We start from the raw sequence: 15,719 nt of genomic DNA, 5'->3' as shown, positions 1-15,719 counted from the left end.
CTTTTATTTCACACTAAAAAAGAAAATGTATGTTATTATACGGACTCACAAAGATACACCAAAATGTATAATAACCAGGAGAGCCAATACTGTCCAAAATACAGAGTTGACTAATTTGATATTTTCCTCAAAGTCAGTTTATCAAACCAATCATCAGTACTTTTAAAGAAATAATCTCCTCTAATGACATCCAAGAAGTTATTTGCTTAATATAGGTTGCTACATTCTACTCGTTGGGCCCTCAAACAGCATCTTTTGGTAAAGCCTAGACAAAAATACACTTAAAAACAAATGTTTTCCTACTGCTTCCCACTGAAAGCAAAAAAATAGTGATCAATGACTTTGATAAGTAAGAAGCCCATGAGACATCTTTAAAGCACAAGCATGCAAACTGAAGCCTTTCAGAAAGCTAGATGATGAAACCCTCTATAAAAGCTAGTATTCTCTACAAGTAAATGGATGCTTAACTTACTTTACTAAGACCAACATTGTGGTATTTCTTTTCCATTATCTTCTTCACTGGTTCCTCTTCCTTAAAGGTAATAAAGCAGAATCCACGCCTCTTATTGGTCTTGTTGTCCATAGGGAGCTCTATGGATTCCACCTGAGATCAAAAATAAGTTTTAATACCTTAGTTTGCATGTGACTGACAATAAAAGCACAAGTTTAGTGGGGAAAAATGCACAAAAAAACATGTTTGGCCCTCAAATTCTATTCTGCAGTCTCTCTCCCTGTTTATTCTAATCTTTTGAAAGAATTCTTCCAATAAAAATATCCAGTCCACCTAAGTCTTCAAATCTATTTATAAAAATAAGCTTCCCAGGATACTGACATTTGCTACCTCATTCAAGGGTCACATATTCAAATGCCAACCAAGAACAGAAGGCAACAGTCAATTTTAAGAAAAACAGAATAAAAGATGACCGCATTTGGGAGAAAATGGGAAGTGGTGAGGACCACATATGACTAACCAAAGGGGGAGGCTACTACTCTCATCTTAGATGGCTGCTGCCCATATAAGAAGGCAATTCCAATGTTGCTTGCTCTTGCAAATATGTAAGAAATGCTACATATCCAGGTATTTGTGGGAAATATCTCAACCTAAATATTAACAAAACATCTTCTGTTTAAAATCAAGCAAAAGAAGTGTCTGCAGGCTGTATCTGGCAGGCAAGGCCACAAACTTCTCATCTTAGCTTTAACCCATTACTTCACAAAAGGAACTTCAGTTTCTCGAAGTCTGTAATTAGACTCATAAAAATTGCACATGTACGTTTTTAAATTGAGAAGGCACTACACCTTACTCTTAAGAATTCATTTCTTTCCTAGTTTCAACTGAACCATTTCCTTCTATTATCTCAGGTAATCCAACCTGGATTTCTTCCTCATGTTTATATTTTTATTTCTTCTAATCCGGTAAGTTCCTCAAGGTAAGAACGTCTGTTACATCTTTGCGTACTCTGTACCTTCAATATATGAAAAAAATACAATCATCTAACCTTCAAAGATGTGCTAATGGAAGTATTTACAATATCCTGCTTTCAAAACAAATCACATAATCAGCCCAAACTTCAAAACAACTTTGAAAATATAATGTGACAATTATATTCACATTAATTTTGAAAAAAATTGGGTCAAAACATGATCACATACCTCACCAAAACCACCAAAGTACTCCCTTATTTTCTCTTCAGGTGTATCTGGAGAAAGGCCACCAACAAAAATTTTTTTAACAGGCTCTTTTGTTTTCATGGCTTTGGCCCTTTTAGGATCAATCACCTTCCCATTCAATTTATGTTCTTTCTGATCCATGACCTAGGAAATTGAAGTTTTTCATTTTAAGTATGTACCTTAATTTAAGTTCAGATTATTAACTTAACTTAATAATTATAGTTAAATAAATATAGCTAATGCCAGGTATATGTTGACTTGCTTATGATTAAAGAAGTCAAACTGTGGTGATGTGACATCAGCTAATATAGAACTATTCAAACCTAAATGCCAGTTAAGAATGGGGAGGAGGGGAAACATTTAATTACTAGAAAACCAACTCTCCATTAACTGTCAGCAACATCAACGTGATTGCTATTTCCCCTTAGCCCAAGAAATTTCAAAATCTATACTTTTGTGAACTTGTCACAGATCATCCCTTTAATTAGGTGTCTTTAAGTCTCAGTATTCTTAAAGTTAATTTTTTCAATTTAGTAGAGCCTGGCATACAGAAGGTATTCAGTAAACAATTAAAGAGGACTCTTCATAAAATATATTGGTTAAGAACTATAGCTCTAGCTTCATATATTGCAAAAGGGGAAATCACAAATGGGCGAATTAGTGTTATCAAACTATCCACATCTTATATATTATTAACTGATCAGAACACATAACACACTACCTTATCTACACTCTCCGACTCTTTAAATAGCACAAAGCCAAAACCCCTTGATCGCCCTGTGATAGGATCTAACTTCAGAGTGCAGTCTACAACTTCACCAAATTTGGAGAAGTAGTCCTTCAGATCTTTCTTTGTAGTGTCCCAGCTAAGGCCTCCTATAAACATTTTCCTGTAAAGACAAAAAGTAGTATTAAAATGCTAAAAACAAATAAACTTTTCCACAACAGTAATACCTTTCCCAAACTGCACCAATTTATTGGGCAGTGTATTAAATAATGTCCTTCCTACATAATCATGTATCAAGAACACCCCTTCCAGTTGTTAGGTTTTGCTTATTACTGCTGCTATCTACCTAATTACAAAAATAGTGAGCAAGCAGCCAATTCTTTTGACTTGCCAAAAAGATAAATGTAATCCCAAAGTAAAAATGCTGTACATCTAAGTCTTCCTTAAATTACAGGTTAAGTATTGGTAAAAGCAAAACACAGAATTTTAGCTTCAAATTTCCCTTCCAATCATTAAACTTGTAAAAAGGCTACGTAGTCCCCACTGATCACAGCAACCAGCATATTTCTATGCTGAAGCTCCTTTCTATTTAACAGTAATTCTCTCATTAACAAAACTCTTAGCACATAAAATGGAAAATTCTAAGTCTCACAATTAGGTTTTAAGTTTTTGGATTGCTAAGAGTCTTTAATAAAGACAAAAATAACGTGAACAATTTAGTGAACAAGAATTACCCACTGAAGCACAATCCACTAATTAACTTATATGATTTATTTACAGTAGAACCTCAGTTAACCAGCAATAAAATATTTAAACCTTGAAGATGCTAAAAGTGACAGGTGGTAAGTGGAAACCACCAAAACACTTTAAGACCAAAAATACATACTCAAAAAAATTTTTCTCAGGTGAAGTATTATTTTTATTACAGCAAAATGCCATAATGCTCAGACTTGGCAGCTCTGATTCCTTTGACATCTGCCCCCTTTGCCACCCCCTAGCCCGCCCCAAAGAGCTTACACATACCACCTACCCTTTAAAGAGACAGGACTGGAGATTTTTTAAGGGTAAACTGTCAGAATTTGTTATGTGAAGGCTAAAACTTTTAAGGGAATAAAATCATGCTTGCTCAACAATTTCTCATCTTTGTAATTGGGGTGAGGATAGGGAAGTGATACTAACTTTTGGCTCCAGGTAGAAATTAAAGCAGGAAACATCTCCATCTTGTGGGCATTTAGGACATTGCCACTAAAGCCAATTCCTGCAACAAGAGGCCAATTGTGTCCCTGGAAGGAGATCTTGTTCAGCTTCTCCCCTAAAGATGCCAGATTAACTGAGGTGTTACTGATCTTACTTTCTCACCATAGACTTGTTTTTAACTTCTTACAACAATGTTTAACTTTCAGTGCACAAGAAGACTAAGTATATACTTTGTTTCCCATTTCAGATTAAGTTTTCAAACTAGTACATGTATTATAATGCGAAGCTGGGTCATTTATATGCTTAACTTTTAGGACTTCCTTTAATAAAATCTTCATGCTTGAAGTAACCTTTATTAACCCTTTTTATATTTATAATCAAATGAACATAAGAAAACACCCATAATATACAGATAATTTTTAATTATTGCAAATTTCACGGGAAAAAAGTTTTCTCAATACATTTTCTTTCATTAAAATAATGCATCTTTTAAAATCCAATCCTTGTCACTTAAATTTATGCCTTAAACACTTTACTTTTAATTTTAACCTAAAGAACCAGAGCACTTCCTTCAGAGATGAAAGTTCATTAGCAACATTTATCCTTTCAAGGTAGGGACACTGATATATTTTTATAAATGAGAAATAACAAACTATAATGCAATGACCTCTTGCTCAGGTATCAATGGCAATTCTAGAACAGAAACAACTTCAATTTGAAATTTAACTAATGAATTACCACCTTCTGGGATTAAAAAATTTTCCATCAATAATTTAACAATTTGAGATTATTTCAGCCTGAAGAGAATAAATAACAAAAGCCTTTTTTAAAAAAACTAAAGTTGAGGGGTGCCTGGGTGGCTCAGACAGTTAAGCACCCAACTCTTAATTTCGGCTCAGGTCAGGATCTCAAGTGATAGGGCCCCCTGTCTGCTTGGGATTCTCTCTCCCTCTGGCTCTGCCCCTGTCCCACTCATGCTCAAGTACTCTCTCTCATAATAAATGTTAAAAAATAAAATAAAACAAATAAAAAGCTAAAGTTGAAAGGCATGAATATTGTCTCATCTGTTCCTCTGATATTAAGCAGAACTAAGTTTGACTTTAATTTCCAAGGCAAAGTTTACATAAGTGTTCTTGATCTAAAACTATTTAAGGGGCGCCTGGGTGGCTCAGTTGGTTAAGCATCAGACTCTTGATTCCAGCTCAGGTCAAGATCTCATGGTGAGATCAACCCCCAAGTTGGGTTCTGTGCTGTTGGCACGGAGCCTGCTTGGGATTCTCGTTTTCTGTGCCTCCTCTGCTTGCATGCTTATGCATGCTCTCTCTCAAAATAAATAAACATACGTTAAAAAAACAAATTTAAAAAATTATAAAAAAAATAAAATTATTTAAGGGGTGCCTGAGTGGCTTAGTTAAATGTCCAATTCTTGATTTCGCTCAGGTCATGATCCCAGGTTCATGGGACAGAGCCCCAAGTCGGGCTTAGTGCGAAGCATGAAGCCTGTTTAAGATTCTGTCTCTCTTCCCCTCTGTCACTCTCCCCAACTCATACTGAGGAAAAAACAAAGAAAATTATTAAAAAAACAGAAAATTACAAAAAAATAAATTATAACCCTATGAATGAGACTGAGGCATGTTCCATTACTATTCACAAGCCCCAAATGTTTTTCACAGCATAGGAAGTCAGTTTTCTTAAATAGATAAGCACCCTAACCCATCAACTGGCCCAATAAAGAACTCTCTAAAGAAACTTCTCACCTTTAATACAATTGTTAGTTCGGGCTGTTCAATGTGTCTACCTTAAAGCTAAAAGGCCACTTGAAGATGTTGTTTTTCCTCAACAATCAAATCCCAAAATTTTTGGCTAACTATAATTTAAACATATTCCATAGGAGGATTATTTCCCCAAAAACTACAATGAAACACACAGTAAAACTTCAGCTATCCAGCACCTTTAGAGAATGAGCCAAATATTCCACCTTCTTTAAAACACTGCCTGCCTTCCAATTTCTACATTATTTGGGATGAGTATTTTTTCTACAACACACATTTCTGCCTTCTTAAATACAGTAATCATGATTTAACACTGTATGGGTCAGTCACCACTAATTCATATTAAGCTGTTAGCATGCCCAAAGGCTCTTCTGAAATGAGAGAACAATTAATACACTAAGTGCATCTCATTTCTTACTTCTTTTAACAAGTTCTATTATTCATTTTTGCCAGATTAATCACCTGTTGCTGTTAAATCCGCCCCCACCACCACTTTGTAGGGTGGCTAGGTAGCCAGCACTTGAACTTTGCGAATTTTGTGTAAGGTAAAAAAAGTAAACAGTCTCTGAGCCTACGAGACTCTTCTTTGAGACAAATGCATTACCATTTTGGCAGCCCAAAGCACTTTTTTTTCCCCTATTCTAACAAGGAAGGCTGCTGCACAACTGATAACCAGACAGGTAAATACACTACAATGAACACAAACTGTTCCAGATGCATTCCATGTTAAATATAGCACATTCATAGGCACACCAGAATAGTACAGTAAGAAAGAGCCTATTATCTTAATTTTGGATAAATGGAAATTATTTTAGCCTCTCAGAACACTAGCATTCTGACAAGCTCTCCCTCAAATTATGAGATGGCAGAAGATACAATTTAAATTCTTTTACTTTTCTGTATTTTGCTTAAAGCACACCTACTGTTAGTCCAGATTATCTCTGCTGCCTTGGTTCAAGACTAAGTTTCAGGTTACTGTCACTCCTACAGAGCTGTGCAAACACTTAAAATGAGATTGACCGAACTTCAGAAAAATCCTAAACAGCCAAGTTAAAACGTCACAAGACTTGTTCAAATAGCAACAAAAATGGGCCCCTAATCCTACAAGTTTAAAATTTGATCCTTAGTTGTAAGTGAATTGACAATCCTAATTAAAACAGGTCTTCATCTACAGAATGTTAACTCATTGTTTAATTTTGTATTCCTATCTATAAATTACTGAGCGCCCAAAAGGCAATACGGTATTCAATTTAAAACACCTACTCAATGAGGCACCTGGGTTACTCAATCAGTCAAGCGTCCAGCTCTCAATTTCCGCTCAGGTCATGATTTCATGGTTTGTTAAGACTGAGCCAGGCTGAGCTCTGAGCTGGGCTCTGAGCTGACAGCAGACAGCCTGCTTGAGATTCTCTCTCCCTCTCCCTCATACTTCCTCTCTCAAAATAAACTTTAAATAATAAGTAAACAAGTAAATAAATATAAAAAAAACACCAACTCAACAACTGAAAGCTTGCTTTTTACAGATACTGATATTACACCATATTATAATATTAAATAACAGACATAAAGTTATACAACTCAGTGCAGATGACTCTCCAAATGCTATGCAATGTCATTTAGGAATTTAAGATTGCTTAGCGGGACATCCTCTTCTAGAGTAAGTAAATTTAGAGGTAGTAAGCCAAACCCCCTGAGTTTATATACTACCCCCACCACTTACTAAATGTATGTATGACCCTCAGGAAAACAAATACCCATGATTGTTTCCACATCTGTAAATGAGAGGACTAAAAGTTTATTTCATGAATCTTCAATAAGGATAAAATGAACAAGTACAGGGGCACCTGAATGGCTCAGTCCACACAGCATGCCAATCAATCTTGACCTCAGGGTTATGAGTTCAAGCTCCATGTCGCGTGTAGAGCTTACTTAAAAAGAAAAATAGCATTGGGGCACCTGGGTGGCTCAGTTGGTTAAACATCCAACTTTGGCTCAGGAATCTCAGTTTGTGAGTTTGAGCCCCACGTCAGGCTCTGTGCTGACAGCTCAGAGCCTGGAGCCTACTTTTGGATTCTGTGTCTCCCTCTCTCTCTGCCCTCCCCCACTCATGCTCTCTCTCAAAAATATAAACATTAAAACAAAACAAAACAAACTACAAAAGGAAAAAATAGTATTAATAAACGAGCAAGTACACTTCAAGGGCACAGAACGTTTGTCTGAAACATCCCAAGTATTCAATATAAAGTTGTTATTTAAAAGGGGCAGAGCACAATTTAAAGTAACTTAATAAAGCAATGTTTTCATTTACTCACAGGCTTAATTTTTTTAAATCTGCATGAGCTATATGAAGTTGCCAACATTAACAGGAAAAGGCCAGAATGAGGTTTCATATAAATGGATCCTAAGATTATTTTCAATATTAAATACTTAAAGTAATCCAGAGATGTTTAAATATCCCATGTAAAAAATACAGACTAGAAATTAGATTGTCTAAAAAACTCAAAATGTAGTTAAAAAATCATCTTGAGGACTTGTCTGTACTCCACATAAACACCAAGTTTAGTAAGGAATTAATTTCAAATTATAAAAGAGGTAATACATATGCAACAGGGCTGATAGAAATATTGATTTAATACTGTTTTTCACACCCCAAAAAACATTCTCTGTACTGAGATCACTAGGTTTAACACTCCAAAGTCAATAGTTACTTTATTTAAAGTCCTTCTTCTAAGAAGTTGAAACACCTTTTTCAAGGTAAAATGATAAACACCATTACACTCCCAATTTTGAAATAGGGTCAAAAAAAATATTCTGTAATTTTCAAACACTTCCTAACAACTCCTGTATGTGGTTTCATAACAAGTTCTGACAGTTTAAAAAACACAACAGAAATGTCAAGTACATAACATGACTGGCCAATCACTGTCACCTTTCAGAATATTACTCAAGTAAGCCACCAATTCTTATTTATATTTTCTAGTGTGTTATCATTAAAATTATTCATTTAAAATCCTAAAATGACAAAATATAATGAAATCCCACCAACATGAGTAAAATCAGTATTTTTCCTTAGAAAGTATACATTTAAAGTTAAGTAACTAGTTACCTATAACAGGGGGCAGGGGTAACTTTTTACAACCAGATGACACCATATTGTAGGGTAATCATTTTACAATCTGTATAAAAAATACCTTTGGAAACAGACTGACAAACTTTTAATAAGTCAGTAAAGATTAACTCCTCTAGCCTAGTATATGAAGTCTCAGTGCTACTTCATCCTTTAGCATGAACTTATATGACTAAAAAAGATAATTAAGTTGAAAACATAACTAATAAAATGACAGTTTTTAAATGTTCAACCCAAAAATCTCCCCTTTTTCCTTTCATTCCAAGGAAAGAATGACTTCCTGTAATTTTGCTTTTAAAATAATCTCTCGATCAGCTTTAAAAGGTAAACTCCCATCTACCTGAAGGTTAAGGAATGGGGTTTCCTTAACCTAGAGGTTAAAGTTCTGGTTAACTGAGATTACTACACATTCACAATTCTGTAGTTTTCCATTGGAAATCAATTTAGACATCAACACTGAACTCAGAAAATGATTTTTGCCTTTCTTGATGAAATTTTAAGACTCTTGCAATGCTTTAAAATCACATTACTTTTTAACAGTAGAAAAGAAAAATTATAGAAGATTGCTTCCATGACAATGCCTATTGGTTGCTTTTTGAGTATATTTGCTAGTAATTTTTCATCTGTGTTTCTTACAAGACTAAAGGGGGAGAGGGAGAATTTCCTAGCTTGAACTGTGTGGTATTTCAAATCCAGATAAGCAGGAGTTTATAAGACATGACCAATACTTAACTATCACCTTGATTATTGGCCAAACACTACCAGTAATAAAGTCTCCCCACCCCCAAATAGTCTTGAATATCTAGCTCCAATAATACAATTTAATACTCCAGAAACTAAAACATGCTTACCTTTACTCCACAGGAGTAAATCACTGGCAGTATCAACTATTAAGGCACCGGATAAACACACACAAGCTATGAAAGCAGGCTATGTGGTCAATCTTCCTGTGATGAGCATTGTTTCCAACACATAGATCAGCAAACCAAGTAACAAACAGGTTATATTACCTGAAACCACACTGTTTGAAGTGAAGTAACAGAAAAAGATCCCACGCTTCCAGCATCCAGTTCAGTGCCCTATCTACTAAAATGTTGAAGCAGAACTAAAGTCAAATAAAACTTGGACTAACAGAGTTATATTTCATTCCATTTGTCAATCTGCACACACACTTGAAGTGCACAGCTTTGAGTGGAATAGGAAAAAAGTTATTATTCTACTCCTTTTAAAATGCTTTCAAGCATAACACATTATCACCTGAAGACTAAAACTAACTCTCCATATTGGCCATAAACCACAAATCCCAGTAGTGGATTCAAAACTTTCTTATATTAGAGCAGCCTTACAGGGAACAGAAGAGCCAGACAATATTAAAAATACACAGTAAAGGGGCGCCTGGGTGGCTTAGTCGGTTGAGCGTCCACTCGACAGCGGCTCAGGTCATGAGCTCGCGGTTGCGACATCGTGAGATGGGGGCCTGCTTGGGATTCTCTGCCCTTCCTCCACTCACACGCTCTTTCACTCACTCTCAAACAGAAAACAGTAAAAAAAAAAAAAAAAAAAAAAAAAAATACACAGTAAATATACTTATAGAAGAGATCACATGATTTGAGGGAAAAACGCAGGCCTAAGGCCAAGTATTTATCTCAAAAGGCAGCACTGAAAAGCCTCAATGATTTTCTCTAATTCCAAACCCTAAAGGTCAGTGGATTTTTAGTATTTTCCATATTAAAGATTTTGAAATGAAAAGAATTTAATACTCCTCCTTTATATGTTCACCATCTTGAGACTCGGGAGCATTAATTTCTGCAATTTTAACACTAGAAACTTATCAAAGGTCACAAAGAACACTAAAATTCAGACCATATACTCAGGGTCTCAACTTTTACAGTAAACCCAAATTGACTGAATTAAAGGCCAGTAAATTAGGTATGAGATTGCTCTAAAAGTGTTTTAGAAAGCAACGTTCAGAATGCCCCAAAAGCAATAGGGTATAGATAATAATCTCAAATATTTAAAACAAAAACATGTATGACCATTTCTTAAAAATCAGACAGCAGTCAACCGACAGTAAAATTCACAAAATTCCCAAACAAAAAAATCACACTTTAGTTTATATGCTAATGGTTATAGGACTAGATCTACTGCCCTGTTATTAGAAAAGTACTGCTGTATTTTGGCTGATAACCGAATGGAACTATTTTTGCTTTCTGTCCAGTCCAATGCGGGCAAGTCAATGTACCTACCTTATAAAACTGTCTGAAAGCTAACACAGTATTATAGTTTCCCACTGATCTTGAAACTTAAACTCTCCTCCAGTAGCTTACTATATGACGTGTATATTTTGACCAACACAAAATTTTGTTACCTACTCTAAAAGAACTGAAGCCCAGTAAAGAACATGAGCCCACACCAAAATGGGAAATTCCAGTGCAACTGCTTAAAAGTAAAAACTAGGAATGTTGAGTTGGAAAGATAAAAATAAGGTGAACTGAGAAAACCATTTTATTACAGAAATAATTACTCTAAAGGTCTTAAGTGTGGAAACATCCACAAGAAGTGTAACAGGCATGCCCTCCTAAGAACAACTGTTTATTCTTATACTCAACATTAAAAAAAAAATCTTTGGGGTATCTGGGTGGCTTAGTTAAATGTATGACTCTTGATTTTGGCTCAGGTCATGGTCTCACTGTGGGATCAAGCCCCACGTGGGGCTCCACGCTGACAGGACAGAGCCTGCTCAGAGCCTGCTAGGGATTCTCTCTCCCCCTCTCTGCTCATCCCCCCACTCATGCTCTCTCAAAATTAAAACTTTAAAAAAACAAACTTTAAGTCCACAACAAACTCGTTTTTTAAATATTTTTAGGACTGAAATGTAATCACTTTATTCAAGTTAAAATTATAAAAACTAATGCAAACCAAATGTGTTTAAGAAACTAAATTCAGATGATTTTCTATCTAGTAGAGACAGTCTTATCCTCACTCCTGAGACTATTATGAAACTGCTGCACGATATCCCTCAAACTGGGAGACAGAAAGGAACAGTGAGTGGGCAAGTACACAACCCAAAAAGAAAAACAATAGTATCTGAAACAGGATGAGGCTGGCTGATCAGGCAGTAACTTTAAAAAGTCAAATACTAAACTCTAAAACAAAGACATTATTTGTTAAATGTAAACTTGCTTAACTTAGAATGAAACTCTGTTAAATCCTACTTGCAGAAAATTAAAAGGTCATAATCTAAAACTTTCACTATCAATATTTAATTGTCCATTTTTCCTTAAGAGGTTGCTCAAAAAACTTGTAAAGTTACATTATTGGGTAGCAGGGCAAGAGTAATTCTTACAAGAATCGTAACAATGATCTCAGACCTAAGTTTATGGTCCTTTCTAATCACTCAACTGCTTATTGTAAGATTTAAAATATGTAATAGAGTAAAAAAGTCAAGAGTAACAGTTTAATCTTACTTAATTTGACACAATTAACAGTGAAAATGAACAATCACAGTGCCAAGTGGATTATTTTCATCAAAAGTATCTTATTTTGTATGTCAAACTAACCCCAGTCTTTTTACTTTTCCCTTTTGCCTATTTCAGTCTGCTTTATCTGCAATGTAAAACTGGACAGATTTCAGTAGATGAGAATATAGTAGTAAGTAAAGCTCATGTAAAATTTAAATGTTATCCCAATTGGATTCTTCAAATAGAATGTAGTTTGTACAGCTCTAAGTCAACTATCTACAAATTACTGGTCCTCTAAACTCCAGTGGTGGTGGATACAAACTCCTGGAAAACTCAAATATAATCAATCCTAAAAGCAGAAAGATGGACATTTAGGGGAAACGAGGGATAAAAACAACAATAATCTACCAGCCTTCCAAGAAAAAGTCATGCAATTTCAGCTACATGTGAACCAACCAACTGTAATTAACATTCCAACCAAATCACACTGAAAATAAAAAATCTGGTAAGAGCTGAATGTAGTGAAAAGCCACATCAGCCCGCCTCTGATTAGTACATATCCAATCGTTATTCAAGTTCTACTTACAAATATGGCTGGAGATAAATTTTTGCACAATACATACACACGCTACTTTAAAAATTGTTTTACTTTTCACATATCCAAAATATTTCAGTAGAACATGCAAGACATTTTAAACACACAAGATTTTGTATCAAGTAACCTTCCCATTTAACATTAAACTTAGACATCCAACAAAAATATCTGTCCTAAAAAAAGAAATCAAATTTAAAATTACTGTACTATATTTTCTTGTTCAAATATAAAAATATTACTAATTATATTAAGTTTTATTTAACCAAACCACAATTACATGCATTACCACAGACCAAAAACCATGTAATGGCATTAATTTTGCCCAAAGATCACGCACGATGCCTAAAAAGGTTTTATATCCCAGGCACAAGATATCCTACTGTACTATGTCTAGAATTTCCTGGGGATCAATGGGCAACTAACCAATACACAGCCTCTGCATGTTATGACTACTGAAACCTTTATAATACAGAAATAAAATTTAAAAGTTTTACCATTCTTCCCGCTGTGCCGTCGCTGCTTCAGAGTGTCGTGGGGAGGAGTTTGAATGGCTAGGGAATTAACAACCGGTACAGCAACCAATCAAAATTCTAGTTTTAGTTTTTGACATTGTTAGGGCTAAAAACTTTAATTCATTTACACTTCAGTTCAACAGTAGGAAACTACAAAGGCAGCTGCTTTGTGATTTGAAAAATCAGGGCTAAAGCCTGCCCCAAACAGCACGTTATACAATTAATCATTTTGGTGCCTCTGTCCAAAGAACAGAATTCAGAAATAAAAACCAAAATGTTAAAGGTTTAAGTTTCCAAATATTTAACATAGTCCTTTCTTAAACCATATGCAATTCAAAATTAACTAAGAAAAGCTAGTTTCCCATCCCACCTCCATTCTCCCAAAGCCAGCACAATCAGCCTGACAAGTCTGCCTAGGCTGAGATTATTAAACTCGACATTCTAAGGTGCTTCTCTTTCCCACCCTCCAAATCTCGTGTTCTTTCCCAATAAAGGAAATCATGTTTTCTAATACTGGATCAAAACGACATCTTACTGCTTTTACTTTCCACACCGTTCTCCTTGTTATAGTGAAGGAAAAAAAAAAAAAAACAAACAGAATGACACACATAACCCATTACAAAAAGGAATGGAAGCGTTAACCCAAGAACAGCGGTCGGTAACGGGAGTAAGAAAACCTAACCAAGAACCCCGATTTAGTCCCTCCTGCTAACTCCTGTATTATGCTTCCGCTCCCAAATGCTGCACTCTAGTAGATCAAATGCAGCTTTAAATAGTATATACAACTTATTCCGAATGAAGGGAGGCAAGTCAGTACTTAAACCTGCAAAAAAAAAAATCATGCCACAGCACAATAAAGAGTTCATTTTTATGAAAGAAGGCTGGTAGACCTCCTTTAACAGTGGGTAAGAGAGCGGGAAGGAGAAATCAAGAGAGACCAAAAAAGGATCCTGGCCACGGGGATGGGGTTAAAAAAAAAAAAAAAATGGAAACTGCACATGAAAAGGTTACGATCAGAAAGAACAGTTAGGGAATCCAATAGCTGAGGGCGCGAAAAGGGTGCGCGGTTAGAATAACTCCGCGGGGTGGGGGAAGGGCAGCCAGCTAGCCGAGCTAGAAAGAGCTCCAGTCAAGTGCAGGCCCCGCCGGCAAGGAACTTAACCAAAGCCCATAAAGCAAAAGCCAACGTACCAACAAGCGATTCAGGGAATCTCACCAGGCCCAATATGTTCCGTAGGCTGAAAAGTAGGGCCTATGTACTCAAGCTGTAGTTCCATAACGTATTGTGGAAAATCGAAGAGACTGAAACCAAACTTATCCAAAATACTAAGAAAACATTCGGCCTGAAGCCGAGGCGGGAGGAGCTGAGTGGGCAGCTTACACGTTCCCCAAAGCATGCGCTTATAAACGAATCGTATCGTCTGGGGATGCTAAAGTGGACGCACCAAATAAACCTTAGATCCCGGCATAAAAGCTTCCGAGTCTACCTTTATGGTTGGGACTTTATAAAACAAGGAAGAAATGGGACAGTGGGGCAAGAAAAAAGGTACCCCTCGACAGGCGGGAAAAAATCCTGGCGGCTAAGTCAGTGGGAGGAGACCCAAGGCGAGGGAGGGAAGGAGGGCGGGCCAGGGAGCAGCATGGTGACGGCTAAAGGTGGAAACGTGTGTGATGGGGGAGGGGGCGATAAGCAGGCAGGGGGAGAAGGAAACGAAAGCCCCGGGGAACCCAGCATAGAGAAGAAGAGAACTGTGCAAGAAGACTGCACGGAGGGCTGGAGGGCGGGCAGAGAGCGGGAACGAGGCCTAATGGAGGGGGATAAGGAGGGGGAGGGGGACTAGTTGGGCCTGACTATCCCGGGTCGCCCCTTACTCACCCTTCATCCTCCTCGTTCTTACTGGCATCGATCTTCGCCCCTTCCGACTCGGCGCTGCCCCCTTCGGTGCCTCCAGCCGCGGTTCCGCCCCCGGTCCCGGCTCCACTTCCCGCCGCCGCCGCTGCCCCCTGCGCCGCCGCCACCATGGCTCCCTCTTGCTCGCCTGCCGAGCCGCCTACCGCCGCCGTTGCCGCCGCCGCCGCCCCGTCCCCGCCGAACTGCTCCTCCGACATAGTGCTTACTGCCTCCGCCGCCGCCGAGACTACACCCGCCGCTGCCGCGAACCGAAACTAGCAGCAAAGTAATCCCCGCCGCTGCCGCGCGCCCGCTCTACCGCGCGAGGCACACAACAAGACAGAGAAGGCGCGCGCGGCTGCAAAGGCTCCTGCGCCTCTCCCTGGCCTGCCCCCCTCGCCTCCCACACTCGCGCAGCGCGCACTCCCGCTCTCTCTAGCTGCACTAAAAAAGAATAAGCAGCAGCGGCGGCCGCTCTTGCCTCCTCCTCGCTTTAATGGCGCCGCCGCGGACCACCTAAAATGGCCGACGGAAGAACGGCGCGTCCCGGTCACGTGACGCGAGAGCGCGCCCTTTGCGCCTCCCCGCCCCCTCTACCGCTAGCTTTTTTTCCTCTTCCTTTTCGGTCCCGCCCTCTCGTTCCCTTTTATACCTTCCCCTCACGCGCCGCGCCGCACAGCTTGGGGCCTTTAAAAGGAACCGGAAGTTGCGTTCCATAAGACCGCCGCGCGGGGACCATCGAGAACAAGGAACGCGGTTTCGAAGG

General features: G+C 37.9%; 1 protein-coding gene across 6 annotated transcripts in view; it reads right to left on the bottom strand.

The window, feature by feature from the left end:
- The window catches only part of HNRNPD (heterogeneous nuclear ribonucleoprotein D), an 18,558-nt gene extending 3,065 nt beyond the window's left edge, over window positions 1-15,493 (bottom strand). For 2 of the 6 annotated variants that reach the window (XR_007151518.1, XM_047855621.1), the window contains exons 1-6: window positions 14,939-15,492; window positions 13,045-13,101; window positions 2,393-2,561; window positions 1,654-1,815; window positions 473-604; window positions 1-13 (exon numbers count right to left, since the gene is read on the bottom strand). The exon at window positions 1-13 is cut by the window's left edge and continues 87 nt beyond it. Coding sequence is in view for 4 of the 6 variants with exons in the window: in XM_047855621.1 (XP_047711577.1) it covers window positions 1-13; window positions 473-604; window positions 1,654-1,815; window positions 2,393-2,561; window positions 13,045-13,101; window positions 14,939-15,171 (766 nt within the window). In the remaining 2 variants the exon portion in view is untranslated. Of the gene's footprint in view, window positions 14-472; window positions 605-1,653; window positions 1,816-2,392; window positions 2,562-13,044; window positions 13,102-14,938 lie in introns of all 6 variants that reach the window. The other 4 variants (XR_007151517.1, XM_047855623.1, XM_047855622.1 and 1 more) reach the window with 4 other exon arrangements.
- Between the last annotated feature and the right edge of the window lie 226 nt (window positions 15,494-15,719).

The sequence above is a fragment of the Prionailurus viverrinus genome, chromosome B1, assembly GCF_022837055.1.
Source record: "Prionailurus viverrinus isolate Anna chromosome B1, UM_Priviv_1.0, whole genome shotgun sequence".
NCBI lineage: Eukaryota > Metazoa > Chordata > Mammalia > Carnivora > Felidae > Prionailurus > Prionailurus viverrinus.
Note: the sequence above shows the minus strand (reverse complement) of the source record. Positions and strands in the feature narration are given on the sequence as shown.